Raw genomic sequence first — 27388 nt, 5'->3', positions numbered from 1 at the left:
AAAAAAAGTTCATAAATACGGTCCAATTTTCCACTTTAAAAATTCATGAATAAAATACAGTACAAAAAGATAAAATGATAAAACCACATTATCTAGCACCGCTATAGTTTGATTTGATCGAGCACCCATATTTCCAATTTAGCTTGATTACACCTGCGTCCTTCAACATTTTTATAACACCAATTGTTTCCAATGTATCCTCAGCGCTCGGAATTCTTGCAAGAATGGTTCGGCATCTACGAATGCAAAATCATAGGCAAACTGCCCCAATAACTGGCTCTTACTGGCCAAATGGCCAAACAATAAAAAACTATTTGTTCATGGTTTTGGACCACATGTTGCATAAGTTTAATCTGAATCTAAGAAACTGTCCCGCCCAATAGCCATTTGGAAATCTTTCATGGTACTTTGGCAAAAGTCCCAATGGCTTATTTACTAGGGAAAGACTTGAGTACACTCTCCTCAATGTAAACCCTAAGTATGCCCAGTCCACCCTGTTGAACGCCTTCTCGGCGTCCGGTGCCAAAAGCCCTGCTTGGAATTCAGATCAGGTGGACTTGTCAACTAAGTGGAGGAGCCTTCGAATGTTATCATAAGTATTTTTGCTCGAGCTAAATCCGAACTGATAAAGGTCTGTCAGGTTGGGTATATTAAGCTCTAATCAATTAGCTATAACCCGGGCGTATAACTCCTGTGTTTAGTCTTGATGTGGGATTCACTTCCCTTGCCCTTTTAACAATTTGTAGATCAAAGACTTTCAATTGTACAGGGATTCTGCTAGACCTCCTGTATGACCACTTTGACCTATCTTGGCGGCTTTCCTACAGCCTTCTGGTATCTGTAGTTTCCATCGATATGGGGTTTGACAAGCGTCTCTCGATTTAGCACCCATGTGGTGCCCGTTCCCTCTGCAGCTGGTCTTCCCTTTAACAATTTTACAGTTCTCTTGAACTTCTTTCAAGTTGCCACTTTAGCTACTTTCAATCAACACAGCCCAGCACTTACCAGTTCTCCATCTGACTCACCGGCTGTGATGCACCGCAGGGCTTTCCTTCTATCTGGAGTCAAGGCCAGTACCACTGTAGCAGGAATCTTCCTTGTTCCTGCTTATTGGTGTAGGCTTGCCCCAAGTACCACTGACATCTGCTCCAAGACACTTATGCTATTGTTTTCGGTCTTATGCTCTCCTCCATGAAGGTACTGCGGGTCTAGGATGAAGAGTCTTAGCAGTGCACGGTGGTGCCGCGAGTTATGGTTGTTTAGCTTACCATAACTGGCGAATTTCTGGGGTTTTTCGATTTTACTTGAAACTATAACCTCCCTTTAACAAAGTTGTTTCTTTGAATTTCATAGGTTTTTATTAGTCCAACATAACCATAACGTCCCTTTAAGAAAGGTTTATCAGTGAATTTCAAAGGTTTTTATTAGTGCAACTTAACCATAACGTCCCTTTAACAAAGTTTCTTCATTGAATATATATATATATATATCTATATATATATCTATATATGTGCATTTGCGTAAGTGAAGTGTTCTGTTGGGTGCTGTGTGAATGATTAAGAGAAGCTATATAAGTGTGTGAATGCTTGTGTATATCAATGTGTGTGTGTTTATTTGTGAGAAGGCTTGGGCTTGGAGGGGACATTAGGGGACATTAGTGCAGAACAATAGCAAGGTAAGCAAACATGTCCTTGCTGGCTGCAGGCAGTGCTGTTTGGCATATTGTTCTGGACATCTATGATGAATTAAGCTTGATAAATTAATATGTGGCTAGACTTGTATATTTTGCTGCAGATAGAGTAGCTGCACATGTTACTGTGGCATAGCATTTTTCTTTTGGACATCTATGGTAAAGCAAACATGATAAGTGCTATTACAGGGATAGACTGGCATATTTTGGTGTAGCCAATCTAGCTATGGTGTCTTACTGTGGCATTGCATTTTATACTGGGCATCAATGGTAAAGCAAGCATGGTAAGTGTTATTATGTGCCCAGAATGGTCTACATTGGTGACCAAGGTTGGATTTTTCTTTTTTTTTGCATTGCATTTTTAATGGCAAAGACAGCAGGAGTATATTCTTATGAGAAGATACTGGAATAATGCGCAAAGCATACATGAGTGTGTATTATAGGGAATACTGGCATATATTGCTGCAGCCTGCATGCAAACGCATGGCACACTCAGCGTGAACATGCTTTTTATACTGGCATATATTGTGGGGGAAGGCAACATGAAAATGCATTGGGAAATGCTCTTATGCACTGTTGAGGACTTCTATCTATTGGATTCTTGCACGAGTTACCCTAACAACTGTCTTTTTATCAATTTTTTCACTGAAAGTGTGCTGTATAATGCACCATTTTAACCAATTATTTAAAAGAATCTCAGGGGAGAACCCGTGTAACTGTATAACTGCTCCCCACCACCGACTCTACCACTTGGTATCACCTGGCACTGCATCCTGCCTTGGGTTCTTCCCATTTTTAAGTTTCTGTATCTGCTTCAGGGGTGTGGGTCCTACCACTGGTCTCTCTAGCTGTTATAATTGAGACCTGTTATGCATGGTAACATTACCTCATTCAAATTTTGAAGTTGTTCCAACTTGTCTAAGGAATCATTCCTAAAGACGTTTTGATAGAACTTCCTGAACTCTGCTTTCTGCCCTGCTTTACCATATACCTCCTCCTCTGACTCCCTTTTAATCAATTGTATGTAAACGTTAATGTCTTGAGTTTTTAATAGTCCTGCCACCATAGTACCTGCTTTGTTACTGTATTCATCAGACCTTCTTTTGGCTCTCAGGAGAGGCCCCTCGAGACAGTTAGTAACTAGGGAATTGCCTCTGGCTGCAGCAAGCCACCTATAATCTTGGTTAGATTCCTTCTGTTTGTGTTGAAGTTCTAGCACAGCCGCAACTCTGCGAAGATGCACCTCTGAAAACTGCTTTCATGGCACCCCACTTACACTGCAGATTCACCTCCAGCCGAATCCACATGGAGAAAAATGCCTACCCCTTCAAACAAGTTGCTATTTACGTCTGCTGCCTCTACCTATAAATCGGCCATTCACAACACTAAAAAAGAGACCTACAACAATAGAATCCTAAACGCCAAATCTAGGACCAAGGAGCTCTTAAGCATCCTAAGGGAATTAGAGTCCCCCACCCACCGAAGCCTGTGGGAAAGACGCAGACTGGTGTGCCAAAATACAGGAAGCCCTCACTGATAAAATTACACTGCTACAAAATAAAATCAAGCATAAAAAGAACAGTTTGATCAAGAGCTCCAACCCTGCCCACTCATTGAACTCTCATGCCCCTGCTTGCCCACCTTTCTCCTTCTCACCAGTCTCAACTAATGAAGTAGAAAAAATTATCAAAGGTCTCAAACCCACAAAATGCCAAGGAGATATCTGTCCGGCCACAATCATTCAGGAAGGCGCCAAGGAACTGGCACCGTTCTTTGCTACCGTGATTAACTCCTCCTTCAAGATCAGCTCAGTCCCCAACAACCTCGAGGAGGCATGGGTTATGCCTCTTAAAAAATAAACTTGGACCTGACTATACCTACTGTTATATTCAATCTCAAATTGTCTTTTGTAATTGGAACAGCCTTTGCAAATTGGAACAAAAACAGACTCATCACTACTGTCCCTTCCGCTTAAAAATATTAGATAGAGTGGCTTATCTACAAATCCAGAAACACTTGGAGGACAATAACTTACTTGGCCTGACACAATTCGGCTTCAGGCCCAGACACGGCACAGAAACAGCCCTCTTGGATCTCAAAATCCAAATGGACGAGGACAAGGATAATGGCATTTTGGCCATGCTCCTGCTGTTCAACCTCTCGGCACCATTTGATCTTGTTGATCATCAGATCCTCACAGATCACCCGATTACAGCAGCTGCCTTCTCTAGTAATGTGTCTAATTGGATCCAGTCATTTATCTCCAATCAAACTACTAGGGTCTTTGCACCCTCAGCCTCAGCTGACCCAATCCCCATCCAGTGCGGTGTCCCGCAAGGCTCTTCCGTCTCGCTGACGCTTTACAATATCTTCACTAAGCTCCCCTTCGACCGTCTTGATAACTTGGGTTTCACTTTCACGAATTACGCTGATGATACCCAAGTTCTCATCACACTGTCAGGGTGCTATGAAGACGACTCTGAACTGATCAATAACATATACTTGGAGATCCAGGCGTGGATGGCAAACCATAGCCTTTGCCTCAATGACGAGAAGACAGAGCTCCTGATCGTCGGATCTCAAATACGGCTAAACAAACTAGACCGCCGATACTCATCCTTCGATGGGAACTCGATTAAAGTTGCTAAAGAAATTAAATCGTTGGGAGTCTACTTAGACTCAACCCTCTTGCTCAAGAAACAAGAGAGCGCCACTGCCTCAACTACTGCTTACACTAACAAGCTCATTAACGCTTGCAAATCTATCTCCTAATAGCTGCATCACGCTAGCCAGGGCCCTAGTACTATCCAAGATCGATTATTTTAACACCTTTTTCCTCGGCTCCTCAGAACAGAACCTCAACAGGCTTCAGGTCTTACAAAATAAAGCCCTAGGATCTGCACTGAACATCCCCAGATCCAGCCATATCACCAGTTTTAGACCGGAGGCCCACTGGCTCCCAGTGCGCGACAGAATCTCTCTGTGCACCTTAGTCATTACCCACAAATATCTGTCGAACCCGGCCCCCAAGTACTTGTCAGACAAATTCTCCAAACACCAATCAACCAGACCCACCAGAACTCTGTACTCACGCTGCCTCACTATTCCAAGGTTCAAATTGAAAAGAGCCGGAGGAGCTAGTTTCCCTGTACTGGCTGCTAAACCTTGGAACTCCCTCCCTCTCACCATCAGAACGGAACCATCCTTCTGGACCTTAAGAGCCAAAGTAAAGAGAGATAAGAAACACTAACAGAGTAAACACTTATGCGCCTTGATTCATTTATTCTGCATTACCTTTTGTAACACTGTCTGTGTGGTACTGTTGCCTAAACTGTAATCCCCGGCGTCTTTTCTACATACTCACTTGTACTTATTTCACATTTCGACTAACCTGTAACCATCAGTCGACTTGCACGTCTGTGTCTTAATCCTCTTGTATGTCTGTAACCTTCTATCAAGTTCTAGCGCCTAGTTACCCCAGGGTTCGGTGCGCGTTACAAATAAATAAACTAAACTAAACCTCTAGGATGTCATTCACCCACCAATAATCTCCCAGAGCCTGCTTTATGACTCCCAGATTAATGGGGCCTTGAGGAGATATTCCTTGAAACACCAGACTCCTTGCTCCCTTTTCCTCCCCTTTGAGCCACCAAAAGCCCAGTGCAGTGTGATCGAATAAAACTATCACTCCAACCTGCAACTGCTGCACACTTCTGCAAAGATGATCGGAGAGAAACACAATCTGTTCAAGAATATGATTAATGGACATATGAATAGAATGTATCTGTTGTCGAGGGGGTTGGGGGTCAGTCACACTCCAAGCATCCACCAGAAGCACCTTTTGAATTTGCGATTTGAGTTTAATGGACATTGCCACTCACTACATTACCAAAAAATGATCTGGACGAGTGAGCCTTCATATGGTTCAAAACTAAATTAAACTAAATTAAAAACCACTGCCCAGACTACATCGCCTTAATCTCTTGTACTCCGTTCCCTGGTTTGGGGCATACACATAGGGGGTCATTACAAGTTTGCCGGTCTGGTTGTAACGGTGCTGGTAAGCTACCGTAATGGATTCTGGTACCCGGTGATGGGTAATTACTGCGTCCGCGGTCGGCATACCCTGGTAATTGCCCATCGCCGGGTGCTGGTAATATTACAAGTTTGGCGGCAGGCGTGCCGGTACGGTACGGTACCGGCAAACTTGTAATGAGGCGCGTAATCTGTGTTGAAAACCTTATTTCCACTTCTGCCCATTGTGATGAATTTGATGATGTCCTCACTCCTTTCCCTGAGGTAGCCTCTCCTCATGTGGCCATGGCACAACAGCTGCTACCTAATCCTGACCCTGGCTGTGGCTATTTGAGGGAGGACCACATGGGGGGAGGCGACCCTTGGGGGAATGACATGACATCATCAGGGGAGACATTCATTCCCCTTTCTCTTTTACCAATATTCCCTCCATTCCTCATGCCCTGATGGCATACTGCCATACTCCCTTCCACAACTTGCCAACTCTACTAACAGTACTCTTCAATATCCGATAACGAACAACGCAACAAAATCTGAGTCGAGGAAGAGGCAAGGAGCAATGATGATTACTCTCAATGAGAACCAACACCAGCACTGTAGTAGCTGGAGGAATCCGATTGACCCAACACGGTTAAAAACCATGCTAGGAAGAGAAGTATGGTGTTGGTCTTCTTCTTCACCTGGTGCAGATCGAGGATGCCGAGAGAAGGCGAGTTCCAATGGCTAGATTTTACCGGGGAACTCAGCGGTGGTGACCGGGAGTACGGCTGCTGTTGGCAGCGCAGAAGATGGAGCGAGAAGGTAGCCCATTGAGCAACGTGCCCAGAAAAGCTCTGTGGAGGCTGTGACGAGGTGAAAGGAAGCAAGCAGTGCTTCCTGACAGCCGAGGGAGCTGGGATGCCGACTGAGGACCGGATACCTGTCGGAGGTGCCTGCAGGGTCAGAGAGAGCCGCAAAAGACGGAGAAGGACCTGATTTGGAGTCGGGGATGCGGTGAGAGTGCAAGAAAGCGACCAGTGAGCCCAGGGAAAGGGTCTGGGCCCCAAAGCACTTTCAGACACAGCATCGGAAGCCCTAGACAGTGGGACAGGGTCAGGGACCCACCGTATGAACTTGGAGAAGACCAAGAAGGGAAACCAAAGGTGCATTGTGTGCATAAAGAAAGCCCTGGCAGGAGAGTATAGCAGGCAAAGCCAATTGTGTAAAGTGAACAGCAGAAAGAAAGTCCAGGCAGGAGAGTATACCAGGCAAAGTCAAGTGTGTGAAGGGAATTGCAGTGAATGTGAAAAAGAACCTGGCAGGAGAGTATACCAGGTGTTTTGAGAGTCTGAGAATCTCAAGGAAGATTCATGCCCTTAGGATTTTTTAATTACGTTGAATGTGAAAAAGACCCGGGGAAGGGAGTCATCTCCCTGGGAGTGAATTGCAACACCAAGAGGAGGGGGTTATCCTCTTGGGCTACAAAGGAAAACACAGACTGTCTTAATTAAAACACAGATGTGAAAGCCATAGGCGGGAAGCGATTTCTAAATTTGGTCATAAAATGGATTGACGATTTAAGGTCAGAACTGGTTAATCCCAGAATAATCATATGCATAGATTTGAACATCAATGGATTGATGACAAATAAGTCTGAGACAAAAGGTAAAAGTCAACCAGAAAAAACCCAAAGGAGCCTGAAATGGCTAGAGGAAATGGAGTGAAGAGATCTGCACATGGTGAATGGACAGGTAAAGGGTGATTTGACAGGGGCTAAAACATGGTACTCTGGAAGTTATAGTGCCACGTTAGATCATGTTTTCATTGACGCAGTAACTTTCTATAGAGTGACTTCATTAAAAGTATTGCCCATAGAACACAGCATTCATCACCCATTGATACTATCTTTCACATGACCATCTTCAACATCACTCGAAAAGAAGAGAACAAATTGATGGGGATTTAAAGTACTGCTTGAACACAGAGGGAATCGGGTAAAGATAGATGGGAGATCGCTACCAGCATTATCTGAGTGTCTGACAGCCTGGCAGGCCAGACCAGAAAAGGGACTGGTGTATGAGTCCTGTTTGATGATGTTCAGAGAAAGCCATAGAAACAAGGCAAAAGGTGCCATAAAGAGAAAACATCATTATGATCTAGAAGTAGCAGATAAAAAACGCCAGCAACTTAAGGATATGAGGTCATTAAAGTCGCTCCTGCTTATCTAAGAATGGCGAAGAAGAAAGACCTGAAACGGAGATATGGGAATTGGATTAAGTCCCATAGACTGACTTTGTATCAAAATGATGGCGAAAAAATGTTGCACGCAATAAATACAAAAAACACAAGTCACCTTTGGATCCTTTTAAATGGAAAGGAGACACTGGAGAGCGTCAATTAAATCCTATCCAAGAAGGAAGTTGGGTGGAACATTTTGAAAATCTTTATGGGCAAAATGGTCCTAAGGCTCTGAATAAAGAAGAAACACCACTAAGAAACGACCCATGGTCAATTACCATTGACAGAGAGGAGATAAGAAACATCATTGCCAAGGCCAGTGCATCAAGGGCACCAGGGCCTGACGGGCTGTCTGATTTTACACTCAGATTGGCACCTGAGTTATGGATGGATGTTTGTTTAGAATTATTCTGGAGAATAACTGAACAAATAAAAATTCCTACATTCTGGAAAAAGGCGATCGTAATACCAATTTATAAAATAGGGGGCAGAAGTAGTCCCAAGAAAATAGCGTGTACTGTGGTTTAAATCTCCTCCTGATCAGTTTCATAAAAAGCAAGATCTTAAAAGCAAATGAGAAACTGTATGTGGCCTGTATTGATATGGAGGCAGCATTTGATTGTGTGGAAAGTGGTGGTTTGTGGTTCAAACTAAAAAGTAAAGGCTGCCTGATGCAATCATAGAATCAATCAAAGAGTTACAGACAGGAACCACCTTGCGAATATGGCTAGACCGTTTGGGAAATGTATCCAAGGAAATTGAAAATAGTAGAGGTCTGAAGCAAGGATGCCCCTTGGCTGCAATTCTTTATACATTTTTCATAAATGACATGAAAGAGGTTCTGGAACCACCAAGATCATGTTCACCAAAGATAAATGGAACTGCAGTAGGGCACCTGCTATATGCAGACGACTTAGTCCTGTTGGCTCTTGCACCAGTCGACCTCCAGAGAAAGCTGGATGCTCCGCATGCATATGTAGAGAGAAACGGGCTAAAAATTAATATAGGCAAATCAGAGATTCTGATGATCAAAAACCCAAGAGCCAAGGAAAAAAGATCTTTCCAATGAACACTAGGTTCAGACACGCTAACTACAACAGTATCGACTTGATATCTGGGAATTATGATTAGCTCAGACCAAGGTAATATCCCATGAATGGAAAGTCTTCTGTCAAAAATAAAACATCTTACAGCCCTAGGTCTAGCTATTGAAAAAAATATGGTACATTTTTCTTACAACCTCTGATTACCTTTTACAACTTGAAAGTCGTACCAGCTTTAACATACGCTCTAGAAGCAGGATTGAACATTCCGAAAGACCTCTGGGAAAAATTGGAAAGTACATTTTGGAAGCGAATTCTGAGGCTCCCAAATGCAGTTCCAATGGGAGTGGTTAGGCACGAGTTGGGCCTTCATTCACTACAGGCTCGAATTCAATGGGGGTCTTTAATGAACTTTCGAAAGATAATAGGCCCTGAGTGTCCACCCCAATACTTGATTATCAAGATCAAGTAAGAAGGCATGCCTGTTTGGCCCTTAAATCATTGGAGAGATGCATGTCAGGGTATTTTATCTAAACTGGGTTCATCAGTCGAAACCCTGTGCGACAAACCTAAGAAAGTAAAAGAAGCCTTATTGGCGGATGACTGAGCAGCATCAGAAGTAAAGCGTGCTAAGTCAAAACGCCACACTTTGCCCAAACTGATGATAAGCTTGCCATGTATTACACCAGAGTACCTCAGGAAATGTCCTTGCCCGAAGTATCGAGATTTGATCCTGAGATTCTGCTTAAATATATTAAGAACTAAGGAAGTGCTGTTCAAGTCTGGCCTTGCAAAAGATGACAAATGCTGATACTGTTAGCAGAAAGTGGAATCCCTTCCTCATCTGATACTATTCTGTTTGCAACTAAGAAAAGGAAGGACCGTCCTGTTATTTGAGAAATTGAATAAGGTTCATGGACTAAATGCTAAAGCTTGGTGGGAAACCCTCTATGGATGCCAGAATAGCTCAGCAAGGAGAGCCCTGGACCTGTTCTTGGAGGGGATTTTTGGAAGTAAAGGAGTCCAAGATGAGAAACCCTAACTGACTCTTAAATTAGAGAAGGCCTGGGGGACTAAGGACTTGTGGGCCTAAATGATTAACCTAAACCTAATTGGGAGGGAGCAGAAAATTGTGTGGTGTTGCCAAGAGATGGTCCTGTGCGGAATAATATGAATTGGGATTGCAGGGGGAGGATTGGGAGGGGGATACTCGGAAAGTAAATTGGATAGTGAGATGGTTTGGCTGGGTTTGGTTTGCTAAGATCATTGGGCCTTTGACATAGAAAATGTAATACTATCTCTTGGCTTGGTAAGTTTGGAGGATTTTTATGGAATGCAAATGTTTGTATAATAACTATGTGCTTAATACAACAGTAAAAAACAAAGGAACTTGGTTATTCTTTTGAACCTATATTTTGGTGGATTCATACCTTTCTGTTGAACTTGAACATTTGTGCACTTTTCAATCCAGAGATATTACCCCTAACACCTTACAGTTACTTTTACAATGAGAGGGCTAGGATAGGATTTCAGACACAGGATATTTTTGCTTTGGTCACCTTGAAGAAGGACAGGCCCTTCGTTTTTTGGTTGAGGTGGGGACATACCTCCTAAATTAGGGACAGTGATGTATAAAAGTTTCTGGCAAACACCATGAGTCCTCTGTGTCCGTGACGCATTCCGGGCTCCTCACACCATCACAATACAATACATCTCCACAATGTCCCATACCGCATCCATGATCATAGAAGCATGTTTTTGATAAATAAATACTTGAGTTCAGACTTTATTAGCATCAGTGCTTGTATGAACATCTATTGGGTAATCCCATGTTTTAGTGGGAACAGGTCCACCTTTTCAAGGTGCATTTCTTGGAGACAGACAATGTCAGGGTCTTCCCTCTCCAATTCTGAGAAGTGTCTGCTTCGCATTGTATGGGAGTTGAGCCATCTTACATTCAATGAGAAGCTTTTAACCATAGATGCTTATGTAAGAGTCTGCTGCCACGTATCCCTCCACATGAGCACTAGTATCATTGTGAGCAACATATCGTTACCTTTCTCAAATTCTGAATGATGCTTGTCAGGGTAACGTCTCATTGGGCTGATCCTGACCCATCCACACTGAGAACCGTGCCTTCAAGCACCCTTTAATATCCTGGAATTCAGAACCCTCTTCAATATTTTTAATCCTTTCATTTTTACTCCAGGACTGATTCCCCAAATCTTCACATTTATTTTGCAGATTCCTCACAGACTCCTCCTTGCCTGCCATTACTGTTGATGCTGACGACAGTCTTGCCTGCACTGCTTCTTGGTCGTTTTCCAGCATGTTCAATCGGCCACCTAAATGTCCAATCTCTTTCTTATTTTAGTAATTGCTGCAGTAAGGTCCTTTCTTAAAAGTTGCATGTCAGTCCTCAAGTTTGACTTAGGACGATCCTTCAGAGCTTTTAAATAATTCCCAAAAACCTTCCTGGTGAGGGAGTAGCCCATCTCAGTGGAGTTAGCTGCTTCACCCAACACTGAGACTTGAGGGGCATGATCAGGCTCTGCTCCTGCGTTCTTTGTGTTTCTTCTACCCTGGGCGTCCAAAAGACCTGTATGTTCCCAGATCTCCTTGCCTTATCTCTCTTTAGGGGCATGCAGCAAGGCATATGAAAGGGTGCCACCTTGCTCACCCTTTCTCCCTCTGGTTCTGCAGTGTGGGGCTTGATTGAACAGTCATCAGACTCTTTCGATCAGTTCTGTTCAATGCACGTTCTTCCCCTGAGGCAATGTCCGTGCTTTTCTCCTCACAACCTAAGGCTGCATCCAAAGGGGAGCTAAACTCTCCTCTCAGGGGTATAGCTCACTTCCCACGCAAGAGCACTCTGCACCAATACCTGCCACTGAGAGCAGACATGCCTTCTTGCTGTCCCCACCCAGGCAGTAGGTAATTCCACCGAAAAACCCAGAGCATTTCGACTATCAGGCAATGATATCCGACTCACTTTACAGGGCTTACCACTAGAGAAGACACAGAGATCAGGCAACATTTGGTGAGTAAGTTACTTGCTCTCCACCGCTTAAAAAGAACTGACACTCTCCAGGCCAAGCTCCACTTCTTGTCCCCGAAGGCTGCCATCTTCTCACTCCTCATTGTTTGCATGGGTGTCAAGAGAACCTGGCACTTTCACTTCATCATTGCATTATCCACCATGCTGCACCGCCGCCAGGATTAGGGAGTGTTCTTGTCCTCAGATATTCATTAAGGTCCCGGTAGGTTCACATCGAGACATTTCACTGCCAGAGATCTGAGGCCTATCAGCTATAAAAGTCATGGAATCTGCTTCCCCACCATCACCATCTTAAACACACACTCATCTGTTAAATGTATTTTAATACAGCTTTTATGATTTTAATTGCATGATGGAAGGAAGTACTGCTGTATGCAGTTCTATAGGCTATTAGCCTAAAACAAAACGGTATAATGCGACTTCTAGCAAACAAGCAAATACTATAAAAATTAGAATAATTCAAAACCATGAATTCAGTTCACGTTAATTGTTAAAAGAGGAACAGCTATTTGAAAGATGTGGGAATGAATTGGAACCTTACCTTGAATTTCCTGTAAGGACTGAAGTGGCGAACTTCCTCAACAACATATTGCTGGAAAAATGGATGAGCGAGTGCTTCTACAGCAGTAAGTCGCCTTTCAGGGTTAACCACTAAGAGTCGAGCGATCTAGGGTTAAAGGTTGACAGATTTCACTGTTATTGCTATCAAAGGCATGATGCACACTTGCCATCACTTCCTATACTTTCAGTAAGCTTAAAACATTTCCTCAATATGGTTTTACACTACATCTAAGAAATATAAAATACAATCCCCAGTATAGGACAATGAGAGATTAGGAAGGCTAACTTTTGAGGAGTTTTGGCTGTCATACCTAATTTAACTCCTCAAATGTTGACAAGTTTAAAATATTTACTGCAAATTTAACAGAACTGCCCAAAATTCAGGAAGTCGCAGAATGTTGGGGTCAGATCCGTCTTTGGCACATAGAAGTCAACAGGGCTATACAGCTATGAAGCAGGGAACGAGCGTCAAATTGACACCCTCAACAAACATTTGCCACAGCTCCAAACGGTTATACACAAAGGCGGCGGACTGGCATCCATCAAAATGTGGATAAAGCCATCTGAGACAGCCCCAACATCTGGACTGTAATAGTGCTCTGATGTAGGGTGTTATAGAAACACTCTAGAAAACAATAAAATAAAATAGCGTCTATTGAGTAATCTATTTGTATCTTTAGCCGTTTTACTCGTTGGAGCTTATTACGTTTTCAAACTTCATCAGGATTAGGGATGGTCTTTCCATTGTTAATATTCAATGACAGTTCCCTTATTGACGTTTGGGCAAACTACCACATGAATGCTTAAAGGGTTAAATTGTTGCAGACTCTTGTCTTTGAATATTTGGTCCAAAACAGCATTTACTGGTCAATTGTTATTCTGAAACTATTGTGTGAACAACATTCAATATTTCTTCAACAGCTAATGAAATACTTACCAGGTCTTTGACGGTATCAGAACGATCATCCCACTCCGGGGAGCCAAAGTGATAGTCACCATTCATTATCATTCGTAACATCAGCATCTGCTTCCGATGCCAAAAGGGGGGCAGCCCGGCCAGGAGAGTGTACATTACGACGCCAGAGCTCCACCTGCACACACAAGCAAAATTGTTAAGCACCTAGTATCCCAGCCAAGAAAGTGCAAATGATGACAAGAGTTCCACCTGAGAACACCATGAAATTCTCAGTCCTGGTTTAGTAGTCATTGCCGCCAGCCAAATAGCAACTTGCTTTAGAAGCTATGATTTGGGGGCATATGAGAGACCTATCCTGTGGATTGAGGATAACCTTCAATCAGACAGTGGTCTAAATTGTTCAAGAGAACCTTTTTTGCAGTATAAAAATGGGACTTTATTTTTCTTTAAATATTGTATTGAAATTTTCAAAAATTACACATGCCATGTTACGTTGTTCAAGAGAAGCAAACACACACACACAGACAAGGAAGGGGGATGGGATATTAAGGCCTTTCATTTTAAATTTTAAACAGAGTGGCTAAGGTGGTGCATTAGATTAATCAGTTACAGTAAAGAAAAAGAAAATGAGAAAGGCAGGGGGAGAGAGATAGAAATAGAGTGTGAGAAGAAGACAAGAGAAAGGAGGGTCAGCAGGAAGAGAGCAAAGAGGGCAAGAGGGAGACGGAGATCTACATGGGGACAGCAGAGCATGTGTGTGTTTAAGAGGGAGAGAGGGGTGTGATTGAGATTAGTGCATTAAATGCAAAATCTTCTCTAAGCCAAGAGCCAAGAAGACTCGTACGACACGCTCTCGCAGGAACCCAGATGAGGACGCTCAATCAGTGGCTCACGGTGTGCGTGGTGTGAGAAACCTGCGGGTGTTCAACCACAAATTCCCCAGGATCCTTTACTCGAGTGGCCTGGGAGGAGCCATCACTTTTGGATCCCAACCCTATTTATTATTTATTATTATTTAACATTTATATAGCGCAGAATCCACTGACCCTAAGGCTTATGGGCGCTGACAAACAAATAGCATAATCGACTAAGCAGACCAGCAGGAAAGAGAGAGGAGTACGAGGGTGGGATGAAGTTCAGAAAGACCAGCGGATTTTTATTTAAACAGATGTGTCTTCAGACCTTTTCTGAATATATGAATGGAATTTTCCGATCTCAATTTCAGAGGCAAATTGTTCCAAGCCACGGGAGCTGCTGAAAAAAAGGCACCAGCCTTAGTCTGCGATAATCTACATACCAGAACCATAACTGAAATTGATGGTTGGATCTGAGATTATGTTTGCTCACCTTAGGACGTAGTTCCTCATTGAGATAACTAGGGCCAGATTGTTTCATACAATCAAAAGAGATAGATAGGAACCGAAAGAGAATACATTCCCTAATAGGGATCCAGTGAAGTTCCCTTCTCGCCTCAGAGATATGGTCGGACCTTTTCTTGTCCAGAACAACCCTGACAGCGTTGTTCTGCACAACCTGCAGTCTGTTCAATTCACCGTTTCAGAGACCAGTCAATAGGCTGCTACAATAGTCAAGCCTGGAGCTAATAAGTGCTCTGGCAAGCATTTCCCTGCTGGTATGGGAGAGGAATGGGCGGGCATGTGAAAGCAATTTGATGTAGTAAGAGGACGAAGCCACCAGACTACCGACCTGTGCTTTCATGTTAAGATTAGTGTCAAGATAAATGCCCAAGGTCTTGACTTTTTTCTTAACCACTATAACACATTCATCAATTACCAGTTTGGAATGTTGATCTTCAAGTTTACGAATCTTGGGGACAGTGCCCACAAGCATAAGCTCTGTCTTGCTTGTATTAATAGCCAAACCATTGGAACACATCCGACTTTGAGTGAGCAAGTAAATTCTGTTGATGTTAGTTTCATCAACTGAAAAGACACCAGTGATGGGTATGATACACTGAGTATTGTCGGCGTAATTGGTAAACTCTATGTTGGTAATGTCCAAAAAATCAAGAAATGGTACCGTAAAGAGATTATAGAAGATGGGAGAGAGACAGGCTCCCTGAGGGACACCTTGCATCAGCTCCTTGGTATTGGCATCTGTCAAATTGCTGCTCGCTCTCCGATGATGATCTTTCAAAAAAGAAGTGACCCAATCAGCCGCCGACGAAGAGTAGCTTGCCACCTCCCTCAACCTGGAGACCAGCACAGTATGGTCTACCAGGTCGAAGGCGGCGGATAGGTCCAACAGCATCAGCATGCTGGGGTCACCTTGATCCATGTGTCTAAGGAGCCTAGATTTCAAATCCAACAGAGCGGACTCTGTGCCATGTTTTTCCCGAAAGCCAGACTGTCTCTTATTCAAGATGTTACAATTTCTTAAGTGAGCCAGTAATTGAACATAGGCCACTTTATCAAGAATCTTAAGGAGAAATGGGGTTTTTTTAATAAGGGGGTCACCCAAGAGTGCTTAATACATGTGGGCACCGCACAGTCCCTGAAAGATGCATTAAAAAATTTGCAGAGGATGGGGATAAGTGAGATAACACAAGCTTTAATTGTTAGGGCAGGGCAAACATCTCCCTTACAATTAGATGGTTTGAGATTTGGGATAACTGTTGTTAAGTCGTCTTCTGTAATGGGTTTGAAAGAGAAGAGTTCATCTTCCTTCCAACATTTAGCAGGAGCAATAGTATCCTTGAGACCTTTACCGGATAGAGAGGCTCTGGCATCAGCGATACCTTTATTAATTTTGTTGAGTTTATTATCCATGGCCTCCTGTACTAGGTTACACTACCGGGCATCTTTAATGATAGAGTCCTGTGTGGTGTTCTTTTTAGATTCCAGTTCTTTGAACACTTTAAAGAGTTTCTTGGGAGTAGACTGAGCTTTGATGATACGATCATCAAGATAAGCTCTTTTTGCAGCGATCACTGCTTTTTTATAAGCCCTGACATGGCTATTATAAATTTCTTTGTCGACTTCTGACTCGGATTTCTTTCCATTTATAAAGTGCTCTAATTTTCGCACTTTTGAGGTCTTGAAGATCAGGAGTAAACCATGTGTTGGGTTCTCTGGTGACTAATTTTTTATTAGAGATGGGTGCTAACATGTTGACAGCGTCTTGGAGCGTAACTTGATAGGCTGCAGTGATATCTTCTATTGAGGAGTCATCATTAATCATGTGATTAAGTGTAGTAATCCAAGGTTCAAGTGTTCGTGTGTTTGTTTTTTTAGATTTCTAATACATGTGATGCTAAGAGCAGGTTTCTTACTGTCGATGAATTTATCTGATCTGAAATGATTTTACCCTGGGGTGGACAAGTGAGGGAGGATCACCTGAGTGGATGGTCCTTTGGGATTATGGGGAGAATACCCTTAGGTGAGACACGGTATTCCTTAGGTCATATTGATGACCTACCCCACCTTCCCTCTAAATTTATGGGATATTGTCAACCTTATACCGTCCACCCTCCTCTAGAGTTACCAAATAGGAAATCCAGAACAGCACAGCAGGAAGCACTATCTGCTCCCTATCCCAGAAACTACTTTGGGAATAAGAGAAAGGAAAGGCAATCACACAGGACATATACATCCGATTGGAGTGCCCAATTCACTAGTTCCCATCTACTCCCACAAAATGCTAAGAAAAAGAAGAAAACCTATAATGGCAAGACATGGAATCGCTCCTGTCCTAACACTGACTTACCCACCCTTCCCTCAACCTTCATGGGCTATTTCCATTAATGCCCTATTTTACCTTGTAAATATCCACCAAGTACTGAGAAGAAGAAGAAGCAGCAGCTAGGAGTAATACACACTTTGTATGACAAACGCCACTTTAGTACTGGGATGAAGAAGACGGATATAAGGGTATCCAATACTGAAGGTCAGGCATGTCCCATTAATTGGGTTAAGTATGGTCAGGCAAGACAATCCAACAACTCACACCTGAGACCCCTTAATAGAGCACAGGTGTATAAAGGAGGAACAGGGCACCAGGAAGGAGAGGAAGGAAAGGATGGAGGAGAACCGCCATGGTGGGAAGAGACCCAGGAGTCTGGACGTCGGCATCGTTCCCAAAGAACCTGCAGCTGGAGTGAGCAGGACCAGGAACCTCCAAACTGGAAGGCGAGCAGCTGGGCAGCTAAACCAGAGAAAGAGAGAGAGAGGCCGCCCATCCCGAAACCCGAAAGGCAGCTGGAGCTGCAAAAGCAGCAGGGAGCATGAAAGACGCGGTCCGCGTCTACTGTGGAGTCGGAGGCCAAGAAGTGCTGTCGGAACATGGCCGACGAACGTGGCAGTCTGCTTCCCCACTACGGAGAAGGGGAGTGAGGACCACAGGAGAAGCCAATGTGAAGTACCAAAGTGCCGGAGAGTGTCAGAAGGCACTAAGGAGACCGGGGTGCTCCTGGGACCATAGGCAAGTGACGGTTTAACTGAAAATAAACTATATTAAATACCGAACTGAATTGAAATACAGATTTAGTATCTTGAACACCGAACATTTGAAGTTAACCAGTGCTATTTAAATAAGATCACAGCATATTGAACATTGACCAAACATTTGAAGTTAACAAGTGCTACATGAAAGATCACAGCTTATTGAACACTGACTGTATATTTAAAATTGCACAGTGAATAAAACAGAAACATATGAAATAGTGAACCATCATTTAAGTATTCTAACCATCAGTGTGAGAAAATACCATAGTAACACAAAACACTGATGCAAGAGTGCTGAAGAGTGTTACATTAACAGAAGAGTGTTACAATAACCAGCAACTCTGACCTCGCAACCCGGAAACGCAAGTGTATGGTGGCTGAGAGGAAGTGGAGGGCATCTGGCACATCCTCTGACAAACTGGCCTGCCGCCTGCTCCAAAGGCTCCAAAGGCAATACAGGCTCTTTGTCCTGTCCAAGAAGAAATCCCACATCGAAGCCTGTCTTTCAGCAGCCTCTAACAACACAGCCAAACTCTTTAAAATCTCCAAGGAGCTGGCCAATCCTTCTGCAGTCTACACCTCTCCTGTTCCCTCCCAGGCCCTCTGTATGGCTATCGCTTCTCACTTCACCACTAAAACTCAGGACATCCTGCCCTCTCTCCACTCTTCCTCGCCCTCTACCTCTCTCTGCCCCCTTCTGGCTGCCTTTCCCTCTCCTCCTCCTTTCTCTTGTTTCTCTCCGACCACACCTGACAATGTTTCTAGACAGGGCCGATCTATGAAAGTGTCGTCCAAACAGGTGCTCTCCTGCTGCTCCAGAACCATCAAGCACCACATTGACCCCCTCGCTCCAGCCTTGGCTGATTTCTGCAATCACTCTTTTGCCACTGGAACGTTCCCCTCTCCCCTCAAGTACTCCCTTGTGCACCCCCTCCTGAAAAAGCCTTCTGCTGATCCTGCCTTTCCTGCAAATTATCGCCCGATCTCCATCACTCATGTCCTGGGCAAACTCCTGGAAAAGCTGGCCATCTCCCAGCTTACTCCACACGGAATCTGTTGGTTGTCTTAATGACCATCAGTCTGGCTTCATAGAAGCCAGATGCACGGACACCGCTCTCCTGAACAACCGTGATGATCTGTCCACTAATCTCAATTCTAGCCTTCCTTCTGTCCTCATCCTCCTTGGCCTTCCCTCTGATTTTGGCACAGTCAATCACGGCATCCTGATCAATCGTCTCTGTGAGAACCTGGGCATCACAGATCAGGCCCTGGTGTGGTTGACCTCCTTCCTCCTGTACTGACCTCCCAGGTTCACCTTGGGTCCACGTTCTCCACCATCCCTCTCTACATATGTGGTATTCCTCAGGGCTCTAACCTCTCACCCTGGCTCTTCAATATCTACTTGGCCCCTTTGGTCCACCTTATCTGTACCTTCTCCTCTAACTTTCAGTGTTATGCGGCTGACATTCAGCTCTCTTTCAGGCTCCCCTCAGCTCCTCTCCTCTATTGCTCATTCCTGACTGTCTATCCGCGATTCAGGAGTGGTGCGCCTCCAACAATCTGTGCCTTCATACTGAGATCCCTGCTTCCACTTTCCCTATCTCACTCTCGCCACCCTCCTTGGGTCCTTTTCCTTCGCCTTCCTGTGAGGCAAAAAACCTTGTTGCCATCTTTGACTCCACTCTCTTCTTCTCTCGTCACATCAAAGACCTTGCCAAGAAGGCCCACTACCAGCTGCACCCGCTCAGAGAAATTCTTCCTTTTCTCACTTTCCCACAGAAGCTCACTGTGTCCAGGGCCCTGGTTCTCTCGAGGCTGGACTACTGCAACATACTCTTTCTCAATCTGCCTTCTAGTACTCTCCGCCCTCTGCAACTGATCCAGAACAGGACTGTGAGAGTTGTACTTGGCCTCAAGCCCAGAGACAGTATTTCTCCAGCCCTCAAATCTCTCCCCTAGCTCCCGGTGGCTGCAAGGAACAAGTTCAAGACCCTCTGCATTGTCCACAAGGCTTTCTGGGACTGGGGCCCGTACTACATCCAACTCTCTCTTCCAAAGCACCTTCTTTCTCGAGCCCTTCGCTCAGCCACCTCTAACTCTCAGAGGATCAGATGCTTCTTCAGGCAGAGAGTGGGAGGTAGATCTCTCTCCTCTGCAGGTGCTTCCCTCTGGAATGGCATCCCCGCCCTCTCAAACTTTGAGCCGGACCACCTAACTTTCCAGAAGCAGCTCAAGACCTTCCTTTTTGCCTTTGCTTTCTCTCTCTCTCTGCCCTGCTGGCCTACATGTCTGTTGCGCTGACTGGTTGCCTGGCTACCCTCAGAGTCTCACTGGGTACCAGTCTCCTCCACAAACAAGTAGCCCCTGCACTGCCTCTGGTCCTACTGCACACTTAGCGGCAGTACCTAGAACCCTACAGTCCCCTGCCTCCTTACATTTACTCAGAGCCGCGCTGACCTGGCTGCACTTACTCAGAGCAATGCTGCCCTGATTGCACTTCCCCCTTCTCTCTCCCTGGCGGTTCCTAACTCCCCCCAACCCCCGGCACTTTGCGTTATATTGCACTTGCACACTATAAATGACACAATTCCTAGTAAGATCATTGGTTTCCTCTTCCCTCCCTTGTCTTGTCACGCCTAGAAACACTTGTGTACAGGTGCGTTATAAATGACTTATCATTTCATATCATATCAAGTACATACCAGTGTGAACACCCAAAAGCCTGAAGCAGAAGAGCCTGAAAAGTAGCCAAACAAGGTTAAGGGAACTCCTGGTTGCGTGACCTGTAATGGGTGAACCGTGGGGTCTGACAACTGTGCCTAGACCAGGGAGTTCCACGCTATGAAGTTCACAGACAGCACAAATAAAGTCAAGGAGAAACTGAGGGTTCCTGGTTGTGTGACCTGTGATGGGTGGACCATGTGGTCTGACAACTGCACCTAGACCATAGAGCCCTAAATGATAACCAGCAAAGGACATTGGAAATGATTCATGAAGAACTGTGAAACCACTGGGCAAGCAAGTCAGAAAGTGGGTCAAGTAGACCTATTGTTTTCTTGTACTGAAAATTGAGCAGATGAAAGCATTATAAGTGCTGTAGTTAAACTATATTGAACTTTGGGAAGGGAACCCTAAGAATTAAAAGGAACTAAGAAACACTGTTTTGGGGAAAGGAACCGCGAGACCTTCCTTTTGTGTGAACTATACTGTATTGAACTTGGGGAAGGGAACCCAAGAAGAACTCTGAGCTAAGAACAGCTGAGGCTTTATTTTTTAACACTATTCTGTTGGTAAAAAAAAACACACCACGTTTTCTCTAGAAGTGAGGCTAAGTATAGGTTTTGACACAGGCAGACGTTTTGATTTGGTCTTACAGACACAGACTTCTGTAGCCCGTGGCCCCACGGGGCCCAGCTACTGGGCTGCATGCTGGCCTTCTGAGGGAATACATAGAAAGAAGAAATGCAGACACCAGTGTAAAAATAAAACGTTTTATTTAAGTGTAGTGGGTGTGTGTGTCTTTTATTTATGTATGTGTCTGGGAGAAACCAATAAGCCCGTCGTGGGGCTGTGTGGAATGTTAGAAGTAAAGGACAGAACAATAGAAAAAAACTCCCCTGCCCAAGAATGGGCTGGGCAGGGGAGAGAAGGAAAGAATCCAGCAGGATTTGAAAATACGGACAGTTGGAAAAAGGACAGTTGAAGAGAGGGAGAGAAAAGAACAAGACTTACATGGGGGGTTGCTGCATCGAGTGGCCCCCTGGGGCCTTAATCTGTTGAGAAACGCTGAGCGGCGCAATGGAGAGCCCCCACAGAGACTGTGCAGGGGGGACCCAGATACGTTTATGGCCCGGGCAGTGTAGTGGTGGGTTCCCGGACCCCTCAAGAACAGCGCAGCCCTTTTTATTTGCAGGTTGCTTGGAGCACCCGACCAGAGCAGCTGGTCTGGGATGGTGGGGTGGCATCCATTGACGCTGTCTCTGCTCCAGAGAAGGGAAGAGTGCACCCTTGCCCGGAGCAGGCTAGTTAACCAGGTGACATCCGTAGGTCTGTTCCTAGCCCGGAGTATTTATAATACTAGGCTTCCAAGGCCAGGGAAATAAAAATCAGGGGCTACACTTCCTTTAGTTTTCTTTAGGCAGAAGAAATCCCTACCTTAGCGTTAGGGCTAGAAAGGCCTTACACCATCCTGACATTGAAATAAAAATATTACTTGAAACTTGAAATCTGTCATCTCTTGATACCATGCCTGTCCCACAGCAGACAAGTAATACAACATGGCTCTGACCCTCGTGCCTATCTTAAAAGCTTCACTAAGACAGATGAACGCTAATCAGGGGAGCCATTTCCTCAGCCAATGAAAGCTTCACATTTCAAGTACACTAAGTAGCCTATGGAAAATGAATGAGGAGGACTAGAGTCTCTCTCTGAACTATAAAGAGGACGGGAAAGTCCATAACAGGAGAGACATTCAGAGGAGACACATCGTCAGTGCCTGTTGCCTTTGATAAAAAAAGGCCTCTGAAGACTTCACCTGGGAGGAAATTACACTGAAGAATCCACCTCCCGTGACAAAGAGGGACTTGAGGGAAGACAACACACCAAACAGGTAGTCGGACTGGCCCAAGCCAGAGAACAGCTAAAGTAAGCTACAATTGGCCAAGTTGAAGAACATATTCATTTTATGGCCTGGCAGGAAGCTGAAAGCCAGATCCCAAGACACAAGCCTCCTCTAAAAGGAACTGGAGGGTGATTCATGATTCCCTGAACTGGCAACACAGGAGGCAGATCCGTGGCAGGAGGGCCAAATAAAAATGGTTCTCTGTCTGACAAGTACCTTGAGTTAAGAAGGGGTGTCGGGAAACCGCTCATCCCCTTCGGAGAGTCTTTCTGCAAGAACTTTGGGAATTGTATTAGCATATGAATGGACTTTTAAAGAATAGATTTTGGTCTTTTTGATTGGGCTATCATTGAAAACCTATGTTGTTTTAGACTAGAGAAGCATTTGCTCAGAGCTTCCTAGGAGTAGGATATTATTTCTGTTTGACACCCTTTTGGATTCTGTGACAAATCTTGAGGATGTTGTCCCTTCTTCCCTAGGGGGAGACCTTTCCCATGGGGCTAGGGCGGTGCATCCACAGTACAATTGTCCCCCTGGGTGTGGTGTACCGAGGAAGGATCACATGGGGAAGGAATCCCCCTATGGTATTCGGCACGATCATCGCTCCAAACCCTTCTCCAACACTAAATCCTCCTTCCCCCATTCTGGACAGAACTGATATGTTTTACTGTCAACTCAGTTCACCGTATTCACATGACAGCATTAAAAAGCCAGAAAATACAAAGTATCAGTGATTCAACTTTAAAGCTGGTTCTGGCACAAAGAAGATAGCCACAAGTCCAGGAATCACATGTGAGATGCAGAACGAGCGGTCTACCTTTTTGATGCCTGTGATTGACCCGGTGTCATACATCAATCCACTGCAGTAGTTTCAAGGAGGTTCAAGCTCAGCTGGGGCTGAGACGCGATAGAGAGAGAGAGTGAAAGTTCCTCTGCGGAGGGACAGCGGGAGCTGTGCAGGAAAGCAGCATACACGAGCCACAAGTGAGACCGCGTTGGGAGGAATGGAAGAACCCGAATGTGGTCTGCCAGCAGGGGACTATTCGGGTTGTCCCTGCACAAGTCCTCCAGGTGTCCCAAGGTCCAGCAAAGGGCGCAAAAGAAGGAACACGCAGCCAAAAGGCATAGGAGTGCTGCTGAGCCACTGTTGACCCTGTCTGAAGCTGAAACGCTACCGGAGCCTCGCAGAGGTATGTAGCTGCCGGGGAACCAGGGTAACGTGTAAGAAGCAAGGAAACAGATATGCAGGGTGTCCGGGAGATGCAGGCGGTCTGGGGAAGCAACAGGAGGAATACAAACTAAGGAAAAGAGGGTCTGGAACTCTGAGTGATTGTACACTTGGCAGGAGAGTGAATCAAGTGTGTACAAGGGAAGAAGAGGGCCTGGGACCCTACCCTTTGAATGTCAGAGGGACACAAACTATTTATTATTTATTTGTTTTGGTTAATAAATAACCTTTACACATTTTCCAAAACAAAAAGAAATACTTAACGAAGGTAAAGGAAAAAAGATTATATAACAGATAATAGGAGTAATAATAATAAGTCGGGAGGGCGTTTAGTCTGACCTGCATAAAGTTTTGATGTTTGGTCCTATCAGGAAATTTTATTACGTAAGGTTCTGGGCAGCCCATATTTTTCCGGTGGGAAACAATATGTGAGTATAAATTCGTGCCAAGCACTGCATCAATGGTTCCGGCCCAGTCGTAATGTTGAAGAAGTCTTTTCACCTTTAATGAGTGTTGGAGCAGGGTTTCTAGCGTCAAGCCCAATTTCGTTAAGGACAAGATACATTCTTCTTGTAGCGTTAGTACATGGCCTAACTGCTGCAGACCCTGCCGTAACCCCTTCCCCAAAAGTGCATACAAAGATTTACTCGGGCTAGTGTAGAGTTTCTGACAGAGGGACAGCCATCTCTATTCCACCATACTTTCGATCGATTGTAGTCTCAACTCATATTGCATTGCTGGAAGTGGGACAGACTTTGGTAGGCGGTATAATGTAGATCGACAAATCAGGGCTTCGAGTTTATTTATCTCACTTCGCACCCATACTGGAAACAATTCAAGGCCATAACACAACTGTGGTATAATCTTAGAGAGATAAAAGCGCATTATTGGAAGCATTGAAAATGTACCATATTTTTTGTCCATTGTTTTCATTTGTGCAATTTGTTTGTTTACCCTCTCATAGAGATAATTTCGCTTAACAAAGATGGGAAAACCCAGATAAATCATGGAATTCTTTACAGCAAGTCTTACATGATTAAGGAACCATGTATAACCAATTGCGGAGGAGCATTTGCTTAATCTCATAATTGTAGTCTTTTGTGGATTTACTTTTAAACCATTTTTCACAATGTATTTGTTAAAAACGGTTATTAATCTTTGGAGCCCTTTTGCAGCATGATCGAATAATATAAAATCATCTGCGTAAGCTGACCAACAGATTTTTTCCCCCTCTATCTTTGGTGGCACAAAGGCTGCCTCATCCAATGATGCCTATGTCAGCGATATATACATTAAAGGAATGGTTCTGTCAAATTTTTTTATTGTCCCTACGGGTCGGCCATGTGTTTTTAAGCCTAAGTCGCACGATTTTAGAAAAATTTCCTATGGAATTTACCCGAGTTTTCGTCCATTAAACGCACGCGAGAACAAGCACCAGGGCGCTGCCATTTTGTGATAATCCTATCACTTGCCCCATCGCCCTGGCTGACCTGCTTTTGCGGCACTAAATCATATCCCCCGCCCCTGAGCGTGACATTATAAAACATTCATATTCCCCGCCTCTCTCTGTGACGTTACTCTGCTGCGTAGGCAAACAAGCCCAGTCGTCTTCTACGCGACTTCACACAGAACCCGGAAACCAACACAGATCAACTCACAACACAGCGCGCCACAATTCGGAATATGAAACTGTACTTTAAAATCAAACAGCAACACGGTACATTTGGTAAAGTACATTTATTTGACATTAAATGTTTATAGAATATTCATCAATTTGCATATTAAATCGGAATGTGATTTTTTTTCCTTTTCTCTCGATCCGCAAATCCGTAAAAGTTTAACGGGAGTCACGCGCTGTTCCTTTATGGTACACAGGGTGTTGGTTTTCGTTAAAAGAAGCACTTTGGTCGCACGGTGAACCGCAAGGCTGTTCCATCAACTAGGCACTAGGCCAGCGTAAAGGTTGATATGTTGCTTCTAGCCGCTAGTATTGCGTAAGGGCATATAGGCCCTTGGCGATCGTCCCATAAGATCGTCAAAGTGGTGCAGTTGTTTACGAGAAGCTGCAGCTTGAAAAAACCATCTGCCGGGGTCTGAAACTGGTGGCAGTAGCAGTAGGGTAGGATATACCTGTTTTGAAAACATAAAAATTATAAATAGTCTCGGCAGCCGATCTTTATTACTATTAATCATTTTATTTATTAATCATTTTATTTATTACGGCCATTTTATTTATTACGGCCAATCAGAAACTATTTGCTTGCAAGGATAGTGCAATGGAGAATGTTCGGCTCTAAAATCAATGCGAAAACTAACGAAATAAATCGAGGTTAACACACAATGAGAAACAACTGTTTGTCTACATGCGTGTGGAATGTGGACCTGCATGCCCATGTGCCCGGTAAAAGACGATCCCACAAACGTTTTACTTGCTCTTCATTCATTCATTCATTCATTCATCCATTCATTAATTCTTCATTCCGGTATAATAGCGTCTAAAGAGTTACTTACATTATATTTGCAATTTCCATTGTGTCTCTGCGTAATGCAGTCCGTAAATCCCACTGTGCTTGTGACAACGATTTTTCGTATACTGAACTAACATGAAACTCGGTTTAGTTTCCGAATTTTCTGCCTTATCGTCTCTTACGTTATTGCCCACCTCCTTCAAATGAAGTCCTTTCGGCATGGTCCCTGTCTCTCAAGGTCAAAAAACAATAGAACCTTATACTGCCAGTGCGAGTTGTGGGCCTCTTCAGGCCGCGAGCTGAAAATCAAAGCCGCTGACCTTCACTCGAAATGAGCATACATTCTTACTTTGCAACATCCCGTAGTAAAGCCATCTGTGAGAACTTGAATTTTCAAATCCATCTATGTACTGGGCCTCAATGTGCAAATGCGAACCGGCTTCTCTCCCATCTGCAACGGCTCGCTTGGCGCGTTCTAAGGCCCCCAATTTTGTCCTCGTTGTCCACGAGCTTTGCAGCCCTACAGAACCATAACTATGGGGATATTGACTTTTTGGGGGAAGGTCAGGGAAAGTATAAAGTACCCGAGGAGTTAAGTTGAAATTGAGATTTATTGTTTGTTTGTTTTATTATTTGCAATACGCAAGCCTCCCCTCGGTTAACAGTGCGCATCATTTACAGGAGATTGCGAAACTTAGTTACATCAACAAAAATATATACATACACATATTGACAAGGTCAGCGATATGAGGTGAATAGAGAGAGAAGTCAAAGATGACACCCAGGTTGTTCGCCACCCAGGATGGTGAAGGTAGGGGTTAGGGTTTGCATACTTTGTATGTACACTGTACAATACATTTTTTTTACAAAAAGACAATCAGATTATAATGATTTAAACCGGGATTTGTACTTCTCAACAAGTTCTTCTTTGGGTGGACATGGCACAGTGGCAATGTTTGGTGGCAATGCATCAGTGCTCTGCACAGAAACCCTCAAAATTCCATATCTGTGCTTCTCGAGTACAGCAACAATAAGGCCTTTAACAAAGTCGAACTCCATTTCCTCATAGACTGGTTTGATCAGCCATT

At 44.2% G+C, this 27388-nt stretch overlaps 1 protein-coding gene across 2 annotated transcripts in view; it reads right to left on the bottom strand.

The window, feature by feature from the left end:
• Positions 1–27388, bottom strand: part of PHKG1 (phosphorylase kinase catalytic subunit gamma 1) — a 417011-nt gene that overhangs the window by 28763 nt on the left and 360860 nt on the right. For both annotated transcript variants that reach the window (XM_069614874.1, XM_069614875.1), the window contains exons 8-9: positions 13542–13695; positions 12585–12710 (exon numbers count right to left, since the gene is read on the bottom strand). In XM_069614874.1, the coding sequence (XP_069470975.1) occupies positions 12585–12710; positions 13542–13695 (280 nt within the window). The remainder of the gene's footprint in view (positions 1–12584; positions 12711–13541; positions 13696–27388) is intronic.

The sequence above is a fragment of the Ambystoma mexicanum genome, chromosome 9, assembly GCF_040938575.1.
Source record: "Ambystoma mexicanum isolate Mex_15411 chromosome 9, UKY_AmexF1_1, whole genome shotgun sequence".
In the NCBI taxonomy this organism is placed as follows: domain Eukaryota; kingdom Metazoa; phylum Chordata; class Amphibia; order Caudata; family Ambystomatidae; genus Ambystoma; species Ambystoma mexicanum.
Note: the sequence above shows the minus strand (reverse complement) of the source record. Positions and strands in the feature narration are given on the sequence as shown.